General features: G+C 40.9%; 1 protein-coding gene across 10 annotated transcripts in view; it reads left to right on the top strand.

The window, feature by feature from the left end:
* The window catches only part of LOC140491374 (septin-4-like), a 135,870-nt gene that overhangs the window by 81,409 nt on the left and 26,689 nt on the right, over nucleotides 1-27,772 (top strand). For all 10 annotated transcript variants that reach the window (XM_072589465.1, XM_072589469.1, XM_072589468.1 and 7 more), the window contains 7 exons: nucleotides 8,440-8,536; nucleotides 11,130-11,216; nucleotides 17,876-17,999; nucleotides 18,803-18,937; nucleotides 20,371-20,488; nucleotides 26,066-26,167; nucleotides 27,544-27,640. In XM_072589465.1, the coding sequence (XP_072445566.1) occupies nucleotides 8,440-8,536; nucleotides 11,130-11,216; nucleotides 17,876-17,999; nucleotides 18,803-18,937; nucleotides 20,371-20,488; nucleotides 26,066-26,167; nucleotides 27,544-27,640 (760 nt within the window). The remainder of the gene's footprint in view (nucleotides 1-8,439; nucleotides 8,537-11,129; nucleotides 11,217-17,875; nucleotides 18,000-18,802; nucleotides 18,938-20,370; nucleotides 20,489-26,065; nucleotides 26,168-27,543; nucleotides 27,641-27,772) is intronic.

Raw genomic sequence — 27,772 nt, 5'->3', positions numbered from 1 at the left:
AATTCCACTTCTCTTGCCTTTTAACAAATCTCTCTATTTTAATATTCCATTTCCTTTGAAATTAAGATCAATGTTGTATTTACCTTTCCTATTACCTGCTAAATTTGGATGCTAGCTTTTCAAACAACCAAATCCATCTGTGCTGCAGCTGTTTGCAATCTTTCCCATTTAAATAATATTCAGTTTTTTTTGCTGCTAAAGTACATAACCTCACATTTTCCCAATTATACTCCATCTACCAGATTATTGCCTATTCGCTTAACTTGTCCATTTCCCTCTGTAGTTCCCTTGTGTCATCCTTACGATTTGTCTTTGCAGTTATTTTTGTTTTCCACAAGCTTGGTGATAGTACTCCTCCTAATTCACATGTATTTTCTCTGCAAACAGCTGACCCACTGTCTCCAACCCAGATGTGACCTGACCGCACTAGCCCCCAACCTGACAAATCCTTCTGGCGTAACCCACCTCACCCCATCACAACCCAACCCAACCCACCTCACCACCTACCCACCTGTCTCCCTAAACACTCTCCACCCTATCCAGTTGCCACTTAAACATGTATCTCACCCATCCAACCCACACCCTACACACTGGCACATTCACCATTTCACTCTGACCCTAACACACTGAAAAGTTGTCAAAATAACTTCTGGTTTAAATGTGTGTTAGGACACTTACCAAAATATTATGGTTACTGCTGTTAAAGCATGGCTTGAGAACTCTCCATGCCCAAAGCCCAGAACTATGAAAGAGCAATTTCTGAAGAAGCCAGGATCACCAAACCCAGTCAGGAATGTAGAACTCCTGGGCACAAGAATCCAGGGGTGGAGCAGCAATCTGACAGGAATCTTTGAAGACTTCCTGCTTCATTGTATAAAATGTATGTAGATTCACGATGGACTGGGCTCTTTATCAAAAAGTGTCGCTCTGAAAAAAACACAGAATGTCAGGCAGCATCCGAGGAGCAAGCGAGTCAATGTTTCAGGCATAAGCTCTTCATCAGGAATAATGAAGTGCTTATGCCTGAAATGTTGACTCTCCTGCTCCTCGGATGCTGCTTGACCTGCTGTGCTTTTTCCAGCACCACACTCTCCACTCTGATCTCCAGCATTTGCAGTCCTCACTTTCTCCTGGGCTCTTTATCAAGCCTAAGCACATACTTTCAGTGATTTAGATGCCAACTTTAATTATTGTTAATCTGTCCATGAACTCAAATTCATATGCAGAAGAATTCAAAAACAGATTATGTTCTTAGCGCATGTTCTACAGAAACTGTTAGAATTATTCCTTGACTCTCTACAACACTTTGTGTAAGACATAATAATGAAATTGTTTTATTTAATAATAAGAATCTTTCATAGTTCATTCATTTGATCATATAACATTTCCAAACTTTTCTAAGCTTTTCCTATGCATCCATTGTGCTTGACTATGGATAGAATCTGTGCTCCAACAGTATAATATGTTAGTGTTCAAGACTAAACAGTTATAGAAGGGTAGAGGAATGAAGCGATTTAAAAAAGAAAAAGATAAAGGTACGCAATTATATAATGATTTTCATGACCACCAGATGTCTTTTTTTTTAACTGCCAATGAAGCGCTTTTGAAGTGTACTGATAGTTACAGTGTAAGGAAATATACCAGCCAATTTGTACATAGCAAGCTCTCAGAAATAGCAGTCTTTTAATAAGCAGGTATTCCACTTTGTGTGATTCTAATTGAAAAATAAATATTGGTCAGGACACTTGGAATAACTCCAATTCTCTTTGAAATGGTGCCATGAAGTCTGTTACATCCCAATAGGCCTTGCTTCAATATCTCATCTGAAAAACAGCGCTTCCAACAATGCAGTACTCCTTCAGTACTGTACTGAAGTAGAAGCTGTTATGTCAATCTATGATGCTGGGAGTGTGGGAGAATGCAATTTCCATATTGGATACTGGAAGTGGGAAGTTAAAGGATTTTCACCAGACCTTCGCTATTCATCCTCTCAGCTTAGGAACATAGGAACAGGAACCTGCCATCCATCCCCTCATACCTGCTCCAAGGATCGTGGCTTAACTCCATATGCCTGCCTTGGGCCCATTTCCATTTGTACCATTCATAAAAATTTGTCTCTCTCAGATTTAAATTTAATAATTGAATTAGCATCAACTACCATTTGAGGGAGAGCGAGTTCCAAGCTTTTTCTACTGTGTATAGAAGTGCATACTAACATCTCTCCTAAATAGCCTGGTCTTAATTCTTAGGTCATGCCTCTGGGTTCTAGAATCTCCAACTGGTGGAAATCGTTTATTTTTATTGACGCTGTCTTTCCCATTTGATATCTTGAAGGCATCAATTATATCACCCCTAAACTTCTAAATTCTGAAGGCCTAAGTTGTCTAATTTCTCCTCAAACTTAACCCCTGAAGTCCAGGTTTCATCCTTGTAAACCTGCATTGAATTCCCTCCATGGGCCAAAACATCCTTCCTTGGGTATGGTGCCCTGATCTGCTCACAGTATTCTAAGTGGGGTCGAACTATGCTTTTGTATAAGTGTAGCATAACATTTGCATCCTTGTATTCCAGCCTTTTAGATGTGAAGACCAGAAATCCATTAACTGCCTTGACTGTTTTCTGCACTCGTTCATGGTATATTAAAGAACTCCAATCCCTTTGGACATCCACTGCATTTAACTTTGTGCCTTCTTTAAAAAAAATCCCTGACCTATACTTTTTCAATGTGAAACGGATAACTTCACATGTGCTTATGTTAAAATCTATCTGCTACAGCTTTGCCCATTCAGCTAATCTATTAATATCCAGTTGCAATTTTATGCTCAATCAACACTGTCTACATTGCTACCCAATCTTGTGACATCAGCAAATTTGGATATTTAACTTTTTGTGCCCATTAACTAAGTCACTAATGAATATTGTGAATATTTGAGGTCTCAACACAGATCCCTGTTGACACCACTAGTGACACCCTGTCAATTTGATTATTTACCCATTATTCCAACTCTGTTTCCTGCTACTTGATCAATTTCATATCCCTGTCAGTAATTTGACCTCAATTCCATCTTAGCTAATGATCTCCTTGTGTGTGACTTCATCAAAAGCCTCTAGAAGTCCAATCCAACAGCATCCATCGACTTATCTCTATCCACCATCTTTGTTACCTCTTCAAACTCTCTGGAGTTTGTCAGGCATGGCCTGCTTTACACGAATTAAAACCAAAAGAACTGGTGGATACTGCAAATCAGAAACAAAATCAGAAATTGCTGGAAAAGCTCAGCAGGTCTGGCAGCATCTGTAGAGAGAAATCAGAGTTAACATTTTGGGTTAAGCAACCCTTTTTCAGTGGTTCTGAGGAAGGGTTACTGGACCCGAAACAGTAACTCTGATTTCTCTCCACAGGTGCCGCCAGACATGCTGAGCTTTTCTGAAAGTTCCTGTTTTTGTTTCTGCTCTTCATGAATCCGTGCTGATACTCGCTCATTAACTGGCATTTTTCAAGGTGATCAGTTACCCCATCCCTGATTACAGACAGCAACAATTGGTACACCTCTGAATAAGTGAGTCCCCAATTCAGAGGATGGGCTTAACTGGTTTCTATCTGCCAGAAGAGTAGAGAGATGTGAGCAAATTTCCAATCCAGAGGTACAACTCCTAAATCCAGGGAAGTTTGAAAGTTTATGGTTACAGCATTAGCAATGTACCTCCATTAACACCCTGGATGGAAACCATCAGACCTTGGGATTTGTCACTCTTCAGTTCTATTAAATTCCCTATTATTAAGGATTTCCTGAAGCTAATTTCATTTTGACCCTGTCCCTGATTATCTGTTACGTTCTTTAGGACTTCTGGCAAGCTTTCCTCCTTTTCTGCTGCAAAATAATCATTCAGCATGTCTAGCATTTCCCCATAGTTACTGACAATATCCCCACTCAGCCTTCAGTGGGCCAATAGTACTCTTAACCAGCTGCTTTCCCTTTTATAATTAAAATCTCTTCTCATTTATGTCCTTTGCAAGTTAGCTTTCAAAATGGGGCAGCACAGTGGCTCAGTGGTTACTCAGTGGCTCAATGCTGCTTCATAATGCCAAGGACCCAGGTTTGATTCCAGCCTGTGGTGATTATCTTTGTGGAGTTTGCACATTCTGCCCATCTGTTTGGATTTCTGCCGGGTGTTCTGAATGGCCTCATTCCGCATTGCACGGACTCTGTTCTTAGTCACTCTGAAAGCTGCTTTGTGACCCACTCGCTGGTCTTTGAGTTTGTCCCATTCTTTGGAATCTGTACTGTTCTTTGTATTTTTAGAGGACCTTTCTCTTAATTTTATAGTCGCTTACCTCCTTAGCTGTCTGTGGCTGATTTTTTAAAGATGAATCTTTTCCTTCTCGTGGGTACTAACTGTTCCCAAGAGGTTGTAGGGGCTGGAGGATGTTTCAGAGATGGGGAGGGTCATAGGGCTGGAGGAAGCTGCAGAGATGGGGAGGGCCGTAGGGGATGGAGGAGGCTGCAGAGATAGGGAGGGGCTGGAGGAGGCTGCAGCGATAGGGAGGACAGTTTGAAAATCAATGCTTTGCTGAATTGTGAGGGATGAAAGAACATTTGCATTCTAGACAGCAGAGCTTTGAGTCAATTGATTTATAGAGAATGTCAAATACATTACGTTTTGTCAAGAAATGAAAATGGTAGCTTGTGAGATGTGAACCTTAGCCGAGGATAGTGATTAAATTGTGCGGAAGCTCTGAGGTTTTAAATCAGGAGAACTGCTGAGACTTTGCATTACTCTGAAAGAAAGGAATAAATATTCCCAGAAGGAACAGCAGAAAGATCAAAGCCAGAGTACAAGATGTAAATATTGCAGAGGACGCTGCTACAACAAAATGAAAGCATGCCCAGCATGGGGTAAAGTTCTGACTGCGGAAAGCTGGATTAATTGCGCACAAGTATTTTGTTGGAAATAAACAAAGCAAGCCTACAAAGCAACAAAGGTGGCTGCTGGTGAACTGTGGGACAATGATTCTGACAAGTCATTCTACACCATAGAACAGGTTGGCACTGTCCAACCAGAAGGTGAGAAATAGTCTGCGGCTGTTAGAATGATGATGGTGGAGGGAGAACATCAAGGGAATGTGAAAAGTGAGATTTATTCCCATTTTATGAGTAATAAAGTGAACTTGGCAGATCCGGGTGAAGTGGCTTAAACTTGTGACTCTAAACATGAGCGATTGAAGGAGAATTTGTGATGGAATGACCCAGATTCCCATACATGAATGAAGCTGACAGCCCAGTGCGGTGGGAAGGAGGAAATTTGCAGTTCCATGTTGTAGATATTAAACAAGTCTAAAGCTTGGAATGTATTGCTACATGTACTGGAAGAGACTTGCAGCATTTTTTAAGGGCACAAGGTCATGAACGGCCAAACAGACTTTTAAAAAGTAGGAAAATCTTTTCATGGGCCTTGGATGTTTTCTTGATGAATATCATCTTAAAATTAATGTGTGAGAGAGAACAACTCGGCATCTGCTGAGGTGTGTTCCTGCTGCCATCCTGAAAGGCCAGCCTGAAAGATGAGGCAGAAGAGCTGGGAAAGAGGGGAGTAATCAAGGAAATAACAACCTCACTCCATGAATGAGCAGACTCCAAATGAACAGCTAGCGACAACTTACAGACATACCATTAAAAGACCTGAATGCTTCAGCGACTGAAGAAAGTGGCAGACTGGAATGACACACAGGGTGGAATCTTCCATTACAGAATATCAGTGTGGCATTGGATGTATTAGAAGTCATTAGTTCTGTTCCAGGGCAGGACAAGTTTGCATGTGTAATCACGTGGTTTTTAACTACTTTGCATCGGAGTTGTTGCAGATGATGGCCAAGAAATTTTCAGGAAGTTCTCAACTCTGGCAGGACCATCCAAGATCAAAAGCCCTAGTTTAAAGGGTTGCTAGTCGTCCTTCTGTCATTGCAAACCTGCAGCACCTTTCAGCATTTGTTACTTTCCCTCTGCTGTGAAATGGCAGGAGGAAGCAAAGACTGGTCCCTCTTCCCCAGTCTATTTGAGCTTTGCCTCACTTGTGGTTTTGGATGAGACCATCCAGGAAAGGAGGAGATCCTTGGATGGTGGCAGATGCCTACCCCACCTGCTCCTCCCAGCCAAAAAACTGAGGTGGCATAGACCAAGGCACTGACCTGTGATGTGACCCTCACCTGGAGAATTGGGTTCCAGTGCCAACCAACAGTCATCACTCAGTCTAACTGTGCCAATATGGATGAATTTCACAAATGGATGACCACCTGAATGCCTTAACACCACATGGAATAGATGCACTGAAGAGTTGCCTCAACCATGACCAGTTGTATTGTCAGTGTTGTTGCTAATCACTTACTGGGGAGCACTCAGTACCAGGCAATGCTACACATGCTCATAACGTGCTCATGAATCTGTTGCAGTAATGCTCGATAACTCCTCTTTCACTGTCTGCAGGGCAAGATTGCCAATAACAAGAAGAAGCCCTCCCAGACCAATCGAGGCATGTCAGATATTCATTTTCCCACCCTTTTCAAGGAGCAGGCAACTGAGATGGCCGGGAAGGTCCATGATTGTTTCTGTGCTGATGGAAGGATGGGACTGTCCCAGGAAGCCAGTGAGGAAGCAGCTGGTGTGCTGTTCTATGATGTGCAGACTGTATCAGACGTTGTCTAGACAAAGGACTGTGCATCTCCAGCAGCTAATTCTTTCTCTCCTCCACCACAGGTACTAGTGGCTACCACAAGAGGAGAAATCACAAAGCTCAGGCACCTGCCCCACCAGCAACAGAACTTCTGGGGATGATGTCTCTGACACTACATCTACAAGGTGTACAGCTGCACCCTCCAACATCACCGAGACATTCAACTAGGTGGATCCACTCTCTCTAGTAGGCTTGGAGTCACAATCTGGTGAGTGCATCGCTGACACACATCCGTAATTGGTGAAGGAAGCCATGTCAGAGGTCTCAGACCCTTGATGGACTACATGAGATGCCTCTCCTTTGATACTTGAACTATACTTGAAGACCTTACACTGCAACTCATTGCAACCATCATTTAAAACCATATCACAATAAGGACAGAGCAGCAAGTATTCACATCAAAGACCAAGAAAAAGTGAATGTTACCAGGTACACAGCTACTTTCGCAACTGGGTATCTGAAGGGACTGATTCTTGATTGTGTAGAACTTAATTGGGAACCTACGAGACCTTGAGGGAACTAGAAAGCTTGGATTCCTGGAGGAAGTTTTCTGTTGTGAGAGAAAATAAATTAGGGACGTAGTTTAAGAATAAATGGTCTCCATTTGAATATAGAGAGAGGGTGAATTCTTTTCTCCGAAGGTTAATGGAATGTTAACTTCTCTTCCTAAGAAGATGGGGAAAGGCGGAGTTTTAAATTTATTCATGGTTGAGTTAGATTTTTAATGGTGAAGGAAATCGAGGGTTATGGAGTATAGACATTCAAGTGGTGAACAAGGGAGTTGAGAGTTATAGACTTGAAGCAGGAATGTAATGGAAAAGGGAATTGAGAGTATAACAGAAAAGTGATGGACAAGGGAGTCCATAGTTATGGATTATAGGCAGGAAAGTGATGGACAATCTGGTTGAGGATTATGTGATACAGACAGGAAAGAGAAATTGAGATTACAAGCAGATCACTGTGACGTTAGTGATGGGTGTAGTAGGATTGCAGGGCCAAATGGCCCACCCTGTTCCTAATTTCCTGTAGTAATGAGCATTTAATTCCAGAAAGTTGTATTTTCAATGAGATAAAAATACATATGGATAGGTTTCTTGACATCTGCAATGGGACATCAACCCATTTTTTTTAAGGTTGGAGAACTTCATTGCAAAGGTTTATCTCACTGACAAGAATGTTACATTTTGACTCTTACCCATTTCAGTTCTCCCACCCAGCATTCTTTGTGCATCCTGCAGGACTCTAAGGTTCTGTCCACGCTATTGATTCATGAATGATCATTTTTTTTGGTATAGACCATATATTTTGGATAGATAAGTGTACGTATTTTTTTAATGAAAGGAGGAATGTTTGGAGAAATGTATTTATAGGCACATTCTGTTTGCTTAGACATGTGATCACTGCTGTACATGCTTTCAGTTTAGAGAGAGAAACCATTAAATAATACATGAGAAAAATGAAGTCATGCAGAGTGGTGAGGTGCAAATGATGGAATTGGCAGTGAGTGAGGGGAGCAGAGAGTTGAATCAGCAGCATGTGGAATGGAAAGTAAAGAAACTGAGATGGTGTGAAAAGAAGACTCAAAATCACGGTGTGGTGAGAAATGGAAGATGGAAAGTGTTTTGAGGAATTTCACAGGATGTGACTGGTGTTTATGGTTTTCAGTTACGTAGCAATTGGTGAATAACACCTCCTTGTTTAATTCCACAGGACCAGGATAAAGAGTATGTTGGCTTTGCAACATTACCCAACCAGGTTCATCGCAAGTCAGTAAAGAAAGGGTTTGATTTCACACTACTGGTGGCAGGTAAAACAGTTTGTTTTCATGGAATTTTGATCATTAACTTAGAAGTATACCTCAATGACATCTGACACAAAGATAAAACTAGGCACATTACTTTAACAGCATTCCATTTTGGTAATTCTACGTTCCCAGTCTTAAATAACACCATGCATTCTGCTCTGGCAATACCAAAGAAATTACTTTTTAACATTGAGATACTATCCATTGTGGTGTGACTCTAACACCGTTCTAAATGGATTAAACTTCCAACAGATCGAGCAACGCAAAACTGGATATCGATGAGATACTGTGAGCCATCAGCATCAGCAGAATATATTCAAATGCAATTTGTAACCTCATTCATAGCCTAATATGTCCCCCACTCTATCATTTCCATCAAGCCAATGGAGAGTGCAGGAGGACATGCCAGGAGCAGCATCAGACATATCACAGAATGAGGGATCAACCTGGTGCTGAGTGAATGATCCATCTCAGCCATACCGTGGCTTCTCCAGCATCACAGATGTCAGTCTTCAACAGCCATGTTTCAGTCCATGTGATGTCAAGAAACAACTGAAGACACTGACCATGTGAATGCTATAGGCCCTGACAATACTCTGCAATACTACTGAAGAATTAGCTGTACCCCTAGCCAAGCATTTCCAGAACAGCTGCAACACTAACATTTACCCAGCAGTGAGGAAAATTTGCTCAGGAATGTCCTCTGTGCAAAAAGCAGGACAAATCCAACTGGGCAAATTACCACCTAAAAGTCTACTCTTCACATCAGAAAATTCTTCACTGTCAGCAGTGTTACCAAGTACAACCTGCTCAGCAATAACATGCCCACTGAGGCTCAGTTGGTTTCTGTTAGAGTCACTCGGCTCCTGACCTCAGTTGAGCCTTTGTCCAAAAATGGTCAAACGAGCTGATTTCCAGAGATGAACTGAGAGTGATTACCATTGACTTCAAGGTCACCTTAAACTGAGTGTGGTATGAAGGAGCCCAGCAAAACTAGAATCAATGGAAATCAGGAGGGAAACTCTCTACAGGTGGGAGTCATTATACATGGCGCAAAGGGAGAAAGCTGTGCTTGTTGGAGGTCAATCATCTCAGCACCAGGACAGCACTGCAGGAATGCTTCAGGGTGGTATTCTAGTCCCAACCATCTTCAGCTGCTTCACCAATGACTTTCCCCCTCATTCGGTCAGAAATGGGATGTTTGCTGACGATTGCACAATATTCAGCACTATTTTGGAACTACTCAGAAACTGAAGCACTGATTCTATGCAGCAAGACCTGGATAAATATCCAGGCTTTAGCTGATAATTAGCCAGTAACATTCACACCACATGAGTGCCAGGCAATGACCATTTCAAACAAATAACCAGGCCATTACCACCTGACATTTAATGGCATTGCCACTGCTGAAAATCTGACTCGTAACCTCCAGGATGTTGACAATGACCAGATACTGAACTGAGCTGATTATATAAATGCTGTGGCAATGTGAGCAAGTTATAGGCTGGGAATTCTGCAGCAAGTCACTCACCTCCTGACTCCCAAATGCTTTACCGCCATATACATGGCACAATACTTCCCATTTAGTTAAATGAGGGTAGCTCCAACACCACTCTCAAGCTTGGCATCATCCTGGAGAAAGCAGGATTGGCATCCAATACATTACCATGCATTCCCTCTAGCATCAGTGCATAGTGTTAGCAGTATATACTATCTACAAGATGCATTGCAGTAGTTTAACAAAACTCTTCTGATAGTACCTTCCACCTGGAAAGACAAGGTCAGCAAATGCATGTGAGCACCATCCCCTGCAGGTTCCCCTTCAAACCACACACAATCCTGACTTGGAAATATATCAGCATTCTGTCACTGTTGCTAGATCAAAGTCCCAGCACTCCTTTCCTAACAACACTGTGGGTGCACCTACATCAAAAGGATAGCAGAAGACAGCTCACAACCACTTTTTTTCTCTGGAGGGTTTTTAAACATGAACAATAAATGCTGGCTTAGCAAGTGATGTCCATGAATGAATAACAAACATCATGGTCATTGTAGACTTGCTAATTTGGTAATGACTATTGTTTCAGTACGTGTAAGTGGGTAGTGTACAGTAACAGGGTGATCAGAAGCTAGCCCAATACTATCAACTACTAGCCAATACTCTCTTACAGAGAGAGAGCCTCAGTGCAACCTGAGAAGCTTGCTGCACATCAGCAATGTCTCTTGTCTCTTTGGCACAACTACAAGTTTATTCTAACAATGGGCAAGCTGAGTAGTTTGTCCCAGACATAGATGTTGGTAAAACATTTTCTAATTCTCATAGATGTTTCCAACCAAAGGGAGTCATTAGAAAATAGTCACATGTCCCAGTTATCAAGCCAGTTTACAGGTGAAACTCTGTTTGAGTCAAGTTAGATCTGTTTGAAATTCATTCAGTAAGGTATCACAGATATTGTACCCTAGTCATAAATCAAGCAGACTAGATCCGTATAATATCATGACCTCTGTGCCTGACCCCAAAGAAAATGGATCTCTGTGAACGTTCCCAAATGTTCAATGGCTCTAATCTGACCTGTCTTTTGTTGCTTCCTTTCAGGGGAATCTGGCCTTGGGAAATCAACCTTGGTTAACAGCCTTTTTCTCACAGACTTGTACAAAGACAGGAAGTTCCTCAATACAGAAGGTCAGATTCTGAGTATATTTTTTTGCTAAGTAGTCTGATTGAACTTCAGTGGAAATAGGACAGTCAGCATTTGATGAGATCAGCAGCATTGGAAAGTATCTTTGCAATGTCAGAAACAAAATCTACTGTAAATATTTCTTCTCTTTCAGTCAAACTCTTAAGGCAACATTTTTGGAAACAGTCTGGTTGTGCCAAAATACCGTGAATTACCTTTGTCTCCTGCCCTTCAGACTGCCTAGCAGCCTGATCAAGCTGTAAGAGGATGTCACTGATACCCAGTACATCAGTAAATGTTATTCTAATATTGCAGTAATGTGACAGGAATAATCACAGTGGTGTCACGTAACATTTTCGCCCAGTTGGCCCTCCTGGCAACAAGTAGACTGGAATCATTAAAGCTTCAGTACATGTTGTTTGCCTCAACATTCTAACACAGGGGCTAATAAAGTGCACGGTGGTCAATTTGATGCCAATGAAGGAAAGAAGTCTGAGGAAATCAGACTTTGAGCCATCAGCATCAAAATTCCTCATGTGGGATATCGATGCAACATGAAGATGTGTCTATCCCAGTTAGCAATATGAGTCAGTCAGTCTGGGGGGGGTGGTGGTGGGGAGTACTTGAATACAGTCTGGGAAGGAGGGGTAAACACCAGTCAATCCAGGGTAACAAAGGCTTTGTTCATGGTATCAGCCCTGCTGTGGGCAACTGTTTTTTTTTCTTTAAATTCATTCATGGGATGAAGGCATCACTGGCTAGGCCTTCATTTGTTGATCATCTCTACTTCCCCAGAGGGTAGTTTGGAAGTTAAGCACATTGCTGTGGTTCTGGAGTCACATATAGGCCAGATCAAGTAAGGATGGCAGTTTGCTTCCCTAAAGGATATTAGTGAACCAGATGGGTTTTACAGCAATCAATTAATGGAGTCATGGTCATCATTAGACTCTTAATTCTAGATTTTTATTGAATTCTAATTCCACCATCTGCTGTGGTGAGATTCGAAACCGGGTCCCTGGGGCATTACCTAGGTCTCTGGATTAATAGTATAGTGATAATACCACAAGGCCATCATCTCTCCCCGAGACCAGTCCCCAGTCTCCTGTCTGGAGGTATTGTGCAGTGTAGGAGATAGTCACAGTTGAATATGTTAGAATGGTTTTGATAGCTGAGGGTCAAGAACATACACATTGGGGTGAGGCTGAGGGGTGAATGTCCGGGAGGCAGCAGGACTTATAAAGTAAAATTCCATAATGTTGTCTTCAAACTGTACATTTGTTGATTTTGAAAAGCTGTATCAAATGTGGGTGGAGAATTTGAGGATTGCTTCTTGCTTGAAGTGATCTCGGGGAGAGATGATGGCCTTGTGGTATTATCACTATACTATTAATCCAGAGACCTAGGTAATGCCCCAGGGACCCTGTTTCGAATCTCACCACAGCAGATGGTGGAATTTGAATTCAATAAAAATCTAGAATCCTCGGATGCTACCTGAACTGCTGTGCTCTTCCAGCACCACTAATCCAGAATCTGGTTTCCAGTATCTGCAGTCATTGTTTTTACCCCTCTGTCACTGTGCTACTGAAGACTTTCCTGGGAAGATAAGGGAGTAAAATATTCTAATTGAAAATGTCCCTTTCAAATCACCACTGTGTCTCACATCAGACTTGAATAGCTGAGTTAGTTGTTGACTGAACTATGTTGCAGTCTGAGTTAATTCAGTTGTAAGTTCATCAAGTGGCTCCACAGGGGAATACTGTTCATGGGGCTATCTCGCTGCTTGTGCTTCCTCACAAATCTTGCTGATTCTTTGAAACTGAACTCTTTCAGTGCTGATAGCAGTGGAAAACATTTCTGCCCCACCCAGAATGGATAGTTCTCATCTTATTCACAAAGTAAAACAGATTTCTAATGCCAACATAAGTAATATTAATAGATTTAATTTTGTTTTGTTCCCATAATGAGTTAAAGGGTATCTATGAAATCCTCTACTAGTTGTCTTTGGCTGGTAGTTCCTTAATTGGCTGTTTGTTGACTAGTTAATTCTTGACCCTAAAGAATTTAACTCCTTCCATTTGAAGAAGATTCAGTGCTAAACATGAATTCCTACTTGAGTGAGAATTCTTGATTGTGAAGTACACTTGGTGTTTGACTGTTTGGCATCTCCCATATTAAACAGTTGCTTGTAAGTTGTCTTTTAACCTTAAGTGCTGTACCTCCTGGATAATGCAGGTACAACATTGTCAGCTGTAGACATTGTTTTCTAAGGCTCACTATCTGACAATGTAGTGACACTTGTTCCAGTGTATCAGCCATGATTAAATGGCAGAGTGGACTCGATGGGCTGAATGGCTTTGTTTCCACTCTTATGTCTTAGTGTCTTATGGTATAACTTGAAATTTCTTAAATAACCATTGACATAAATAGCAACATCCAAAAGTGCAAGTATTTACCCTAGAAACATTTTAAGTTCTTTTATTGTAAGCTATTTTATCTCGTTAACCTTGTGGGCAGTTTTTTGATTCTTGGTTTCTTGAAACTCGATTCCACTTTTGCACATTTTATGAAAAAAATCTATTGTGTGACAAATTAAGTACTCACTTTTAATAATTGGGGCTCAATTTTAACAAGAAGTTTGTGTCTTGTGCTTGCTGAACCCATAATGCTGGGGGGTTTTTTTCACAATTTTTTTTCATTTATAGCTTTGTATTTAAGAATTCAATACCTTCCATGGACAAGATGAGCCTTCTCATTATTGGGTTGATTTGTATTGCTTCTGGATTTCAGCTTCAATCACCATCTGAATTACTGTCTCTGGAATTAGGATTAGAATTAGATTTTACTGTCACGTGAACAGAGGAACGTAATTTATCCAGCATTCGATTATCCAAATATCAGATTATCTGACAAGATCGCAATGTTATCCGGCATTCGGTTATCTGGAATTCAATTAACCAAACAAAATACTGCCTGACCGTGCCCTTCGGATAATCAAGGTTCCTCTGTACTCAAGTACGATAATACAGGAGTACAGTGAGAAGTGTAAAATATCACCATTCCTTATGCCATCTTAGGTATAAAATCTTAGATACATGGTAGAAAAATAAAAAAAGTAAAATGTAAAAGTTCATCATTAAACTGCTTAGGTGCTTAGCCATGCTTATCTCTTAGTCCCGCAAGAGTTCAATTTCACCCCCCCCCCCCCCCCCCCACCTGCATTGGGCTCGCTTTTCTGCTCTCCCCCGTGCTGGGTCTGATCTCTACCCCATCTTCCTGCTCCAATTCCGATTTTGCGGTTCTCTTGCCAGCAGTAAAGACTTCTTCTCATGTCCTGGCTTTCTATTCCTTCTTTGATTTTGCCCAGCACCTCTGGATCCATTCTCTCAGCTTGTTTGGACTCTAATAAATCTGACAAAGATTCCCCAACAATCCAAATAACAATTTTGTCTCATGAATTCTGACACTAACTCATAATTGTCATATTTTTTCACTAATCTACAGAGATCATCAATGAAATTATATTTGGATTCCTCTGGATGTTGAATTCTTCCAGTAAATCTTGTCCTTTCAAAGCCTATATTTTTTGGCATAACAATATTCTTAAAGACTTTCAGTCCTACTTCAAAAATATCTGTTGCCTTTGTTTTCACTCCTTTGTATCATTGTCTAATCTCTCAATTTTTATACAAGCGTATTTACTTGTTCAGCTTTTGATTTAGCATTTAGTTTGGAATGATTCTGCATCTTAACGGTTTCCTTCAAGATATCCAGTGCAGTGTTTATTTAGCTAATCTCTGAAATCAAATCATCTTAGCAGTGTTATTTCTGATGCCATGTCTTCTGAATGTGATTATTTATTTAACTTGTTTTGAAGCTTTCTCTATGCTGTTATAACAGCGATACTGCTTTCTGATGCTGTTCTAAAGGGTTTTCCGATGTTTTGTGACCAAAATAGAGGACTCCCACCTTTTCATGGCTAAAGTGTAATATTCCCAACTGTTCACAGCTAAAATAGATAAATCCCACTTTTTTTTGTGATATGTTCACTAGTAGAGGAAAATCACTTATCTATCTAGAAGAGATTCATGTATTGAACAAAAGGTCCTTTATTACCTGTCAGCCACTAACTGCATTGACATGATTGAGATTACGAGAAATTTTAAGGAGGGCTTGAATTTTAGATGTAAATCCCCCAGGTTCCCATGCTGTTCCTTCCACAAATCCATAATAAACCATAATAAATAAGCTTATGGCACTCCACAGTATTAACCCTTTGATATTAACATATTCCAGTTCTCACCAAGTTCTGTCCCTGAATCTACTACAATAGTTAAGGTACCCATGGAGGGTCAGAGTGGTGGTTTTCCTGGGCTGGTGGAGTGTGCATGTGCATTATTTGCGGTTTCAGATGTGTCATCCTCAATGGAGGTGCTGGACTTAGGTTGTGGACTCTTACACTTTGAGTGCTAGCACTAGTGGAAGAGAAGTGAAAGAATTCGTTGGTGACAAATCCTTGTCTAGAGGAATGTGCAGGACTGCCTGTACATCTGAGATGAACTGAGTGCAATATTCCCCACTAAGTTCTGTCTTGGTCAATTGCTCCATTGGAACAGGACCTCGCACAGTCCTTACCCAGCTGTGAGGTATCCATTCTCCCAGCTTCACTGTCTGTTCCTTGGATTTGGTGATGAGGTAGAAATCCAGCACCTCTCCTCCTGCCTTGTTAGGTATCTTCACCAAGAATGAGACAGAGAGAAAAATAAACAATGGAGTCAGATAAAATGGTTTGTTAAGCAGTTCATGAGAATGTGAGATGGTGTGCCTCCCTCTGTAAAAGACTGGGAAGTACAGTATCCAGGAAATGTCAGAAGATTTGCAGCATAAATGTTAAGAACTCCACAGAAGCCAGTTTTCCTTCACCAAATTACCCTTTATTTCAGACATGAAGAGTCCTTGAATATAGTACTGCCTCATTCAGAGTCAGATTCCAGAGTGTCAGTATCTATCACAGCTGAAAATGTGTTGCTGGAAAAGCGCAGCAGGTCAGGCAGCACCCAAGGAGCAGGAGAATCGATGTTTCTGGCATGAGCCCTTCTTCAGGAATCCTCCTGTCAGTATCTATCAGCCAGGGTTCCCTGTTCAGCCCAGATTAACGATCCCAAAGAGGGAACTCATTCTGAGGTCTAGCTGCCTGACCTTTTATTACAGTCACATCAAGGGTGGTGTGAGCACTCATGTGATGCTGAAGCTTTTCACCTCTGTGACATGCCAGTAAAGTTAGACTGAGTGTTACCACTAAGTGAGTTTGTGATGAGAAGATGATGCCACCTAACTTAATGGAACAGAGAAAATTGGGCATCCTCTTTCCGCACTGTGTCCTCTGGGTATGTCAATGAGGACCACAGGTGCTGCACAGTTCTGCGATCTCAGTCCAGGCCATCTTGGTTTGGTGGGAAGTCTTGGTGCCATCACTATAGAAGAGCATCTCCCTTCTTTCTGGATAGCTGGCAGTAGACCCTTTAACAAAGACTCAGTAAACGTAGTGCAAAACATACACAAGTTATCCCCTATCTCTGAAGAGGTGGGGACAATCAACACCAACTCCTTTGATGCTCCTGGCATAAGAATGAAGGAGTTCAGATGTGGCTTTTGAGAATGACATGTGAATTTTCAATGATGCAAGGTTTTGACAAAGGTGAGAACCTTCTGCCTGGCTGCTCCATGTAATTTGTTTAGCTTATGCTGCTACTCTTTGCACAGACAATGAGCTGTAAAATGTGTAATCAGGCAAGAAAATTATGACAGGCTATGGTGGAAGTGATGCCCTGACTGAACCTGACACCGTAATCAAACTCCAAACTGGACAACTCCAGCCCATATCTCAACTGAAGTTTGGAAGCAGCAACTCGTCCAACTCTTTGTTTCATTTCCCATAGGCGTCCATCTTGTGGCCTCAAACTAAGATTTCTAGAATCATGTTGAATTGGTGTCAATTGTGTGTACCAACCCATTCTATTAAAAAATTGAATTGAGAATTCCCAAACTTCCATGGTCTTGTGGTGGGTTTAAGGTCTGTTGGTGCTCACAGTTAATAGAACATAGAATCCCTACAGTATGGAAACAGGTTATTCAGCCCATCAAGTTCACACTGACTCTCAGAACATCCCACCTAAACGTTACCCACCTTTTCCCAAGGCTAATCCACCTAGCCTGTGCATCCTGGGCACTAAGGACAATTTAGTATGATCAGTCCACCTAACCTGCACATCTTTGGACTGTGGGAGGAAACCGGAGTACCCAGAGAAAACTCATGCAGACTTGGGAAAGATTGCAGACTCCACATAGACAGTCGCCCGAGGCTGGAATCGAACCTAGGTCCCTGGCACTGTGAGGCAGCAGTGCTAACCACTGAGCAATCGTAGAGAGAAGAAACTTCACTCTCCTTAGTCTGGGCTTTATTTAGATCCTTGTTTCAATGTTACACTTCAATACATCCAGTCTAGACTTAAATGACTATCCTTAAGTCATTTAAGATAGCGGTCAAAAGAATGAGATTTCATTTGGGAAATAAGGAAGTTGCAATCCATACTTTAAAGGTTGGCCTCACCCTTGAATTTTATACAGTTTAATGGTGGCACTAACCCAACTTCCATTATCTCTCCAGAGAGGATCACCCAGACTGTTGATATCACCAAACATTCGGTGGAAATTGAAGAGAAGGGAGTTCGGCTTCGGCTAACGATTATCGACACACCAGGATTTGGCGATGCTATTAATAACCAAGAATGGTATGTGGAGCTAACGGCTTAGTTCAATAGAATAACATCAGGTGAAATGAAGCAAAAAACATAGGGTAAACCGACAGCTTAGAAGAAGGTAGCATGGAGAGTTGGCTCAGTTTCAGCAATTAGAACATAACGCATGAAATTAAAAACGGTGTTCATCAACCTGAGTGATGAATAGCTTTCAAGATGTAAGAAAACATTGAGAAGTGACTTCTTGATCCTGTAACATCGCCACAGTGGTGTTACTATGGTATTAAACCATGTTCCTTCACTACAAGGAAGATTGTTTGTTTCTACTCTCATTACCCTTACTATATTGTATATCTGTCACTTGCCTTAATCTGTTATGGTATAATGTTGTACATGTTCCCTTTACTGTCACAACCCTTCAGATATTTTAGACTCCTGTCTTACCTCTTTGCAAAGTTTTGTCAATAGTAAATCCTTTTGTTGTGTCATTAATTTGATCTCTCACTTTTGATACAGTGCTATTGAAGTCAGCTTTCCCAAGCTTTTCACGTTTCTGTGTCAATGTGACCTGGAGCTTTTGACCTTCACCATCCCCAATGTCACCGTGCTATTAGCATCCCTCTCCTGATACCATAGAATCAATTATCATTCCCCTTCTCTGATGGAATAGGGACACCCCAGGCCATTTCAAAGACATGCTGCTATTAACATAACTCTACATGATGAGAGACAAGTGATAGTAGTAGCTGTTTTCCTTCCCCTCTCCCTTCTTACTGAATTATATCTCTGTTTGCCAATGTAACTTGTTGTGAATTTTGTTTTCATTTCTTCCTTAGTTGGAAGCCAATTGCTGATTACATAGACCAGCAGTTTGAGCAGTATTTCCGTGATGAGAGTGGCCTGAACAGGAAAAATATTGTGGACAACCGAATTCACTGCTGCCTTTACTTCATCTCTCCATTTGGCCATGGGTGAGCAGAATGGTTTTGGCTGCAGACCTGATCTGACAGTCTTACTTCTCCAGTCCATTTACTCCTGACACTCTGAAAAATGCTTCACCATTCAAACTGATTTGGGAATCTGCATGCAATTTGGAATTGAGTTCCACTCTAGTATCTGTGACCCTGGTCAAGTAGCTAGTCGCTGCCTGGGAGTGGTTTTGTGACTGAATTACTGAAGTTCTACTGGTCACATGGGAGCTTCACCTTTAGCATGAATAAAACAAAGATTGGAAGATATGAAGTACGAAAACACGAACACATATTGTTATGATAGTTAGATAGGAATAAGAACAATTGATGCAAATGAATGCTATTGTAAACTTGTTGAGACTATGGATCAAAAAAAGGCCACTTTCTCAATGAACATACCTAGCCCACTGGTTGTATATTTCAGGGATGCTAACATTTCTGTCCTAGGCCTGCTGCAGTGCTCCAATCTAGCCCAATGCAAGCTGGAGGAACAGCACTTAATTTTCCACTTCTACACTTTACAAGCTTCAGGACTCAACACTGAGTTAAACAACTTCAGACCATGAGCTCTATCCACTATTTTGATTAGATCCCCTTACCCCATCAATGTCATGTCTACATAGATTTGTCAGCAGAGTTGACCAATTTTCTACTATTCATGCTGACAATTAATACTTATTCTGAATCTAAATTTCTTCCCTACTGCCATTTGTCTCTGCTCTGGTTACCCTCTGCATCTGTTCTACTTGCTTCTCCTCCCTGTTCATCAACCCAGTGAAAAACATAATTTCCAGACCCCTTCAGTTTTGAAAAAGCATTAATATAAACAGATTTGAAACATTAAATCTGTTTCTCTTTCCACAGATGCTGCCAGACCTGCCAAAACACTTCGTTTTTGTTTTTATTTCAGATTCCCAACAGCTTCAGTATTTTATGTTTATATTGGGAATTGCAGTGTGCTTTCCACAACTAGTTGATGGAATCTCGTGTAATGTGCCAATGTCATGCCAACATGTGTGAGTGGAGATTTTTTTTTATTCAGTCTTGGGATGTGGGCATCACTGGCTAGGACAGCGTTTATTGCCCATCCCAGAGAACAGCTAAGAGTCAACCACATTGCTGTGGGTCTGGAGTCACATGTGAGCCAGGCCAGGTAAGGATGGCAGTTTTCCTCCCGAAAGGGTTTTTCCAACGATTGACCCCAGAACATTACCTAGGTCTCTCGATTAACAATCTATTGATAATACCACTAGGCCATCGTCTCCTATAAATATATGGCATTTAATCCTCCACGAGAGAAACCCCTTACAACAAGTTTGAACACTATAAATAATGTTGTGATAGCTTTTAATTCTAATGTAAAACAACTGTGGCAAATTGACAACAGCAAGAACCGAGACTTTCTTGTGATTAAATTCTGTTTGGTCTTGAAGGTTACGGCCATTGGATGTGGAATTTATGAAAGCTGTGCATAACAAGGTGAACATTGTACCACTCCTTGCTAAAGCAGACACACTGACTCCTGCGGAGGTTTCCAAAATGAAACCAAAGGTAAATGGATTGTTAATGTCAGCCACAACCAACGCAATGAGATGAAGCAAAATTCACATTCATGTTGGTCTTGGTTCTGAGGACCACTCATTCCACTGTTTAGCAGCACAAATGGGTTAAGCTTAGAATTCTGTGTCATCAATTAGTGAATAGTCCTGAGGTAAGATATACTCTGATCACTAAACAGCAATATCATAGAGACAATTTTCATCTTAGCTCATTTGATAGATCTATCACTTCTGAATCAGAAGATAGGGTTGGAACTGGGTTTGTCTTAGTTTTCATTGATCACATGATAGTTGAAATTCCAAAGAGTGGCACAGCAGCATTATTGAGGCAAAGTCGAGACTAATCCACAAGATGATTTTGGAGCAGATGGCCAAAAGCCTGGTCAGGTTTGAATGAGCATCCTACAAAAGGAAAGAGAGGTTATGAGAGAGTTTTCGAGCTTAGAACTCTTTTGCTAAAGGTGGCGCTCATTTTCTCTAGTGTTACAAACTGAGCAAAAAAAGCATTATTCCTAATACAAATCTATATATATTTAATGACTGTTTTAAAAACACATTAAACAGACCAACAAATAAAGCTGCTATGATTACATGACTTTAGCAATAACCTTCTAGAAACCTCCACAAAGTTGATATTAGCCAGACAATAAGGGCCAAGGTATCTTCCGATGGGTCTGAAATGATTGCAGTTGCATAATAACCTGACATAGGAATGTCTGTCTCTAATTTTTTTGTAAAAAAAATTACACAATAGAATTGCAATTTAAGTTGTGCTGATTATATTCTACTTGACCTCTGGAATGGGCCATATATAGTTGGCTATTCGTAATTGTTAGGGACCAGGCCAGACCCCCCTCAAAACATTTCAAGAAGGTAGTCTGCACCCTAACTTTTCTAGTTGTTTTGAGTAAGTGTATAGCGGATATTTCTGGAGTGATACAGCTGGTCAAAACCTGTCTGTTTAAACAAAACAGAATTTATTTACAGAGTGCCAAATAAAACACAAACAAAAGAGAACATAATACAAAATAACAACCTGTCCGAAAACCCAACAGATTATCCCAACTTAATGATGCTGTTCCAAATTCCTGCAACAATCTCCATAAACACTCCACTCTTTGGCAAAAAAGGCAAAATCAAACACACAATCTTACAGGAGAGACCGAGAGATGGCAGACAGATTCAGCATGGAACACCGTCCATGGAGCTGCTTCTTTGACTAACAGCCTCAAAAACCGACTGCTTCTTAAAACCAAACCCTGAACTGGAAGAACTGGCCATTCCTCTTTCATTGTACAAGAGTCTCTTTTAAAACTTGAAAGTTTTTTGCCTGAGGCAGTATCTGTCAGATATGATCAAATTGGCCCTAAAAACCACCCAAACTAGACAACTAGAACCTCTAAGTTTATGATTACTCTGGTGGTGAAAAGAAACCCAAGGACAACATAACCTTGTTTAAGGAACAGCATTATCACACAATGTAAGCCTTTGTCTCGATGGTAACTGCCTCCAGGCATCTAGGTCACATGTCTCCCATTGTAGTGAAGCCAACTGCCTTTTAATCAGAGAATTTTGAAATAGCCATTAGTGAAGGTGTCAGTGCCATACCGTTGATGTGCCAACAGCAATCACCACCCCTAACCCTGGCTACACTGGAATAGCTTCTGGCCTGGAAAAAGCACCAAACAATCTTGGCTTTATGCTTTCTGCAAGTAAAATATTCTGTCAGTAAAATGGTAAAGCAGATGTTACATTTCAGCAAAATGCCCCCAGAAGACCTTTGAAGATTTTTAAACTGAACATTTTGCTCAATTTAACTTCTCAGTTTCTGGCTAGTCAATCAGCCAATCCCCATAAAGGAATTCCTGACTATTAACTCCCATTACAGATTATTGGATCATATCTTAGAGGACAATGAAATGTTTGATCTCTGGTATTTTTTTTTCACTTGTTACTAACCGAATAATCTCCACCATTTTTTATTTTATCTCTCCTTGCATGCCTGAGTATGCTTGTCTGAGTTGTGAAGCATTCCTCCTCACATCCAACAGTGGGCAAAATAACTGGTTTAACTTGACCACTATGTTGTTATGGTCCTTACAAAGTCAGGGTCCACCAACTGAGCAAGGTTAAAACTGATTATCTGTTCACAATAGAAATTGGGCATCATGCCTGGCATTGGCTCAAATGAAACAGGCCATCACCCTGAAAATAAATAACAGAAATCACTGGAAAAGCTCAGCAGGTCTGGCAGCATCTGTGGAGAGAAATCAGAGTTAATATTTTGGGTCGAGTGACCCTTCCTCATAAAACCTTAAGAGCCATTTTTATCTGACATCCAATTGTGAATGGGAGAATGACTGAATACCCCTTGACCTGGTTACGTCCTTTTATCAGAACACACACAACTGCTAAAAACTGAATACAATTTTTCAAATAACTTGCTCTCCCTGTTCTCACCACTTATATGTAGCAAACTGTGATTTATTCTTCCTCTTTTGTTAAAACAGTGGAGGTGTATTTCCTGCTTCGCTGTGATTTGTAAGGAGCAGATAAATAATGGGATAATGTTAAGACAGATGTGGGCGTTATATTTCACACACTCTTAGACAGTGGGGAGGAGTTTTCAGCACAGGCATGTTTGCAAACATTTAAGGATAGATCAATTCAGAAGGAATAAAGGCATTATTCAATTCGTAACAACCTACATACAAAGCAAGATACCAATTAAACAGTGCTTCTGCCTTTTAAATGGAGTCCAAATGTCTAAAGCTAGAGTTAACAGTCTCGAGTTTTTGTTGATTGGCCAGCCAGTAGTTCAAAGTCTCTTTAAAAATCTCATTTAATGTTTAATGTTTTCTGAGGAAGTTTTGTCAAAATGTAACTTCAGCTTCACTGTTTTGGCAAGTGAGCAACAAAGGTGATTACTTGCATCGGGCACAAATGTAGGTTGTTGCCTGTTAATTTTAAAGGCAGAGGCTTTTCCATTGTAACCTGGAAGTTAAGTCTTTTGACGTTGTCAATATTGTATACAGCACCATTGACCCTTTAACTGATTTATTTCAAAATCTACCTATCTCAACCACTAATATACGGTACTGCCTTCTGCAATGAAGAATTCCATTGATTGATACTCTCAGAAGAAATTTCTCCTCATCTCTGTCTTTAAGTGGGTGATCCTTTTATATTGAATTTCTGCTTTCCTACAAGGGGCAACAACTTTTCTGCATCAATCCTGTCAAGACCACTAAGAATCATGCGTGGTTCAATAAGGCCACCTCTCATTCTTCTGAACTCCTATGTGTGTAGGCCCAACCCACTGAACACCTCCTCATGACAAATCCCTCCAAACCTAGGGTCAATCTAATAAACCTTCTCTTGACTGCCTCCTATGCCAGTATATGTTTACCTGGATGAGGGGTGCAAAGCTGGTGGATTTTGAGTGGCTTGTGTAGCTCTAGCAGGACCTCCCTATTTATCATTACATTTGAAATAAGGTCTACAGTCCCTTTGCCTTCCCAATTACCAGCTGAACTTGTACATTAACTTCTTGTGATTTAGGTATGAGGAGTTTTAAATCCCCCACTGCTGTCATTCTTCACTTAATTTTCGCTCCTGTACTCTTCTGCCAAAGTGCATAGCCTCTCATATTCCCACATTATATTCCACCTCCAAGTTCTTGCCCGTTCATGTGACCTGTCTATATCCTTCTGCAGAATCTTTGTGTCATTCCTCACCCCTTGCTTTTCACTTATTTGCCTCTGTCTTCTATTAGTTAGCCAATTTCCTATTCATGATCATTTACTATCCTAACACCATTGTCTCATCCTATTAAGTAACCTAATGGTTATAGTAATTTTTCAAATGCCTTCTGGATATTCAAATATAAAATCCACTGGTTTTCCCCTTTATCCTGCTTAGTTGCCTCTTCAAAGAATCCTAATGAATTTGTCAGGCATGATTTCCCCTTTGTGAAGTCAAGCTGACTCTGCCTGATTATATTGTGCAGTTTTAAATCCTCTGCCATTGCAATCTTAATAATCAGCTCTAACATTTTCCTCAGAATAGATGTTAAGCCAACTCGTGTAATTTTGTTTCTTTCCTCTTTTGAATAAAAGTGTCACATTGGAAGTTTTCCAGAATCTAAGGATTATTGAAAAAGTACTACCAGTACATCCACTATCTCTCTGGCTCCTTCCTTTAATATGTTTTGGATTCATTCCTTCAGGTCTAAAGACTTTACCAGCCTTTAGCCCCATTAATTTCCTAGTACTTTTTTCCTAATAGTTGTATTTATGTCCTCTCTACACTATGTTTTACTTCTTGACTACTTATTCAATATTTTTGGATTGCTAGTAATGTCATCTACCATGTAGACTAATGTCAACAATAACCGGTGAAGTCTTTCCCTCAGCTAGAATTATCAGCAACATGGTGACTGCCAGGAATCAGGTGACACGCTAATTCCTGAAATGTCAACCCAATGCTTTCCAATTTATTTTGAATCCTGTGATTGTTTTAGTTGGGTTCTAATAGAACTTAATAAAGTCAGAAAAGAAACCCGAAGCAAGTTCTGTTTGTCAGAAGGTAACAGTGTCGAGGAATGGATTTCCTTCAGTTGCAGGCAATGAGTATCAAAATCAAGCCAGCTATGGGCAACATGGTGGTTCAGTGGGTAGGACTGCTGCCTCACAGTGCCAGAGACTGGGTTCGATTCCAGCCTCGGGTGACTGTCTGTGTGGAGTTTGCACATTCTCCCTGTGTCTGCGTGGGTTTCCTCTGGGTGCTCTGGTTTCCTCCCACAGTCCAAAGATGTGCAGGTTAGGTGAATTGGCCATGCCAATTTGCCCATTGTGTTCAGGGCTGTGGAGGCTAGGTGCATTAGTCTGGGGAAATACAGGGTAGGGGAATGAGTCTGGGTGAGTTACTGTTCAGTGTGTGCTCATTGGGCCAAATGGCCTGTTTCCGCACTGTAGGGATTCAATGATTCGATTAGTTGCTGAATAGAGGGACCTCTACACAGATCCACTTCTAACTGATAGTGGTGTGTTGTTCTACTTCCCAAACCGCCATGCTACAGTTTGACCGAGCAAGATTGTTAATGACTATTAAATTGTTTCATATTGCCATGGAAATATTTCCAGCTCCAACCGTATAAAGAATGTGACTCACTAGTTGAACATCTGCTTTTATAAGTTGGTTCTACCATCATTAAATAACTGAACCCTGTTGGCAAATGATGGGGAAAAAAATTCATTCAACCCTAAATACACAGCTTGAAGACTCATTGAGACAATTGGATTTGGTGAAGATTACTTAGCCCATGCAAGAGTGCACTGTGTGAGCTATAAGTGGAGTGTTCATTTGTCACAGAATGGTGACTTTAGCTGCATCCCCCACCAGTAGGTGACATTTAGACTATTCTCCTGAGTTTCTGCTCATCAAATAGGGAACTCAAAATTGTGTATGTTCAAGCTTCAGTTCATAATAAAGATCCAACAAGCTCTGTTTCACTTTTAAGGAGTTGAGCTGCCTTTTCTAGTTACTTTTTCTAACATTTTCTCCTCAGATCCGTGAGGAAATCAAATTCTACGGGATCAAAATCTACCAGTTCCCAGAATGTGACTCTGATGAGGATGAAGAATTTAAACAACAAGATCAGGAACTGAAGGTGAGGAACATTTAATGGGGAGTGTCTGTTGAATGTCTATGCTATGCCACTAACTAGGTCTGCAGAGTCCTATATAGTCGCTAGGCTGGGTCAGATGCAGATGGTGAGCAAACCAACAGCAAGCAAAAACATGTTTGACCTCACTGTTGCCAATCTGCCTGCCAGAAGTGAATTTGTCCATGATAGTATCAATAGGAGTGACCATTGTTTTTTTTTGTGTTGGTGATGGACCGGTCTTCACATTGAAGATACTTTTCATCATGATGTGTAACATTGCCACCATGCTATTGGGATAGACTTTAATATGTCTTGCAACTAAAGTATGGGCAACCATGAGGGATTGTGAGACCTCACGAACAGTATAATTGTCATCAACCATAACCAGTAATCTCAAAGCTCAGCATATCTCCCACTGTATCAGACCAACAAGCCGGGGGACCAACCGTGGATCAAAGGAGAGTGCGGGAGTTCATGTCAAGAGCAGCAGCAGGCATATCTAAAAATGGAATGCCAACCTGATATAGTTCTAATGCAGGACTCCTTCCATTCCACATAGCAGAAACAGCATGCAATAGCAAGATGCAAGATCAACATCCTAGATGTTACCATTGACCAGAAACTCAATTGAACCTGCCACTTAAAGCTAACAATTCTGTGGCAAATGACTCACCAAGTATCTTCCCAAAATTTCTCCGCCATCTACAGGGCGCAAGTCAGGGATGTGCTGAATACTTTCCACTTACCTGGATGAGTGCAACTCTAACAACACTTAAGAAGCTCAACACTATCCAGAATAAAGCAACCAGTTTGACTGACACCCCATTCACTAGACAATAGACAATAGACAATAGATGCAGGAGTAGGCCATTCAGCCCTTCGAGCCTGCACCGCCATTCAATATGATCATGGCTGATCATTCCCAATCAGTATCCTGTTCCAGTCTTATCTCCATAAGCCTTGACTCCTCTATCTTTAAGAGGTCTATCCAATTCTTTCTTAAATGAATCCAGAGACTGGGCCTCCACTGCCCTCTGCATTCACTAGCACTTATATTCATTCCCTCCACCAACTAGATTGCTGTAGTTTGAGAATTCCATTCACCACCAGTTCTCTATGGCATTAGAGATGGGCAACAAATGCTGGCCTAGTCATGCTTACCTTCGATGAGAAAATAGAAAAAAATTGGAATATATACATGGCTTCTGTGTGGTTTTATTTGTAATATGGTCATTAATCTCCCTGTGTGACTCAATTCTGTATCGCCCTGCTTGGTAGTCAATGCTGTGGATTTTCCCTCCAACGGAAGTATTAAAATTCAAAGCAATATATTAATTTCAACTTTTTCTTTTTATCTGGCCTTTAACATTCCCTTCCAGGACAGCATCCCATTCACTGTGATTGGTAGCAACACTGTGGTTGAAGCCAAAGGAAGGAGAGTTCGGGGCCGACTGTATCCCTGGGGTATTGTCGAAGGTAATTGTATTTTTAAAAAAGTTTGTTTAATCTAAATGTTGTCTTGCACCTCTGCTTAAGGGAAAAAGGCAAAGCGATTTAGCTGGATCAATGCCATAGTCTGTCCAGCCATGTCCACATCCCACATTGCAA

The sequence above is a fragment of the Chiloscyllium punctatum genome, chromosome 19, assembly GCF_047496795.1.
Source record: "Chiloscyllium punctatum isolate Juve2018m chromosome 19, sChiPun1.3, whole genome shotgun sequence".
NCBI lineage: Eukaryota > Metazoa > Chordata > Chondrichthyes > Orectolobiformes > Hemiscylliidae > Chiloscyllium > Chiloscyllium punctatum.
Note: the sequence above shows the minus strand (reverse complement) of the source record. Positions and strands in the feature narration are given on the sequence as shown.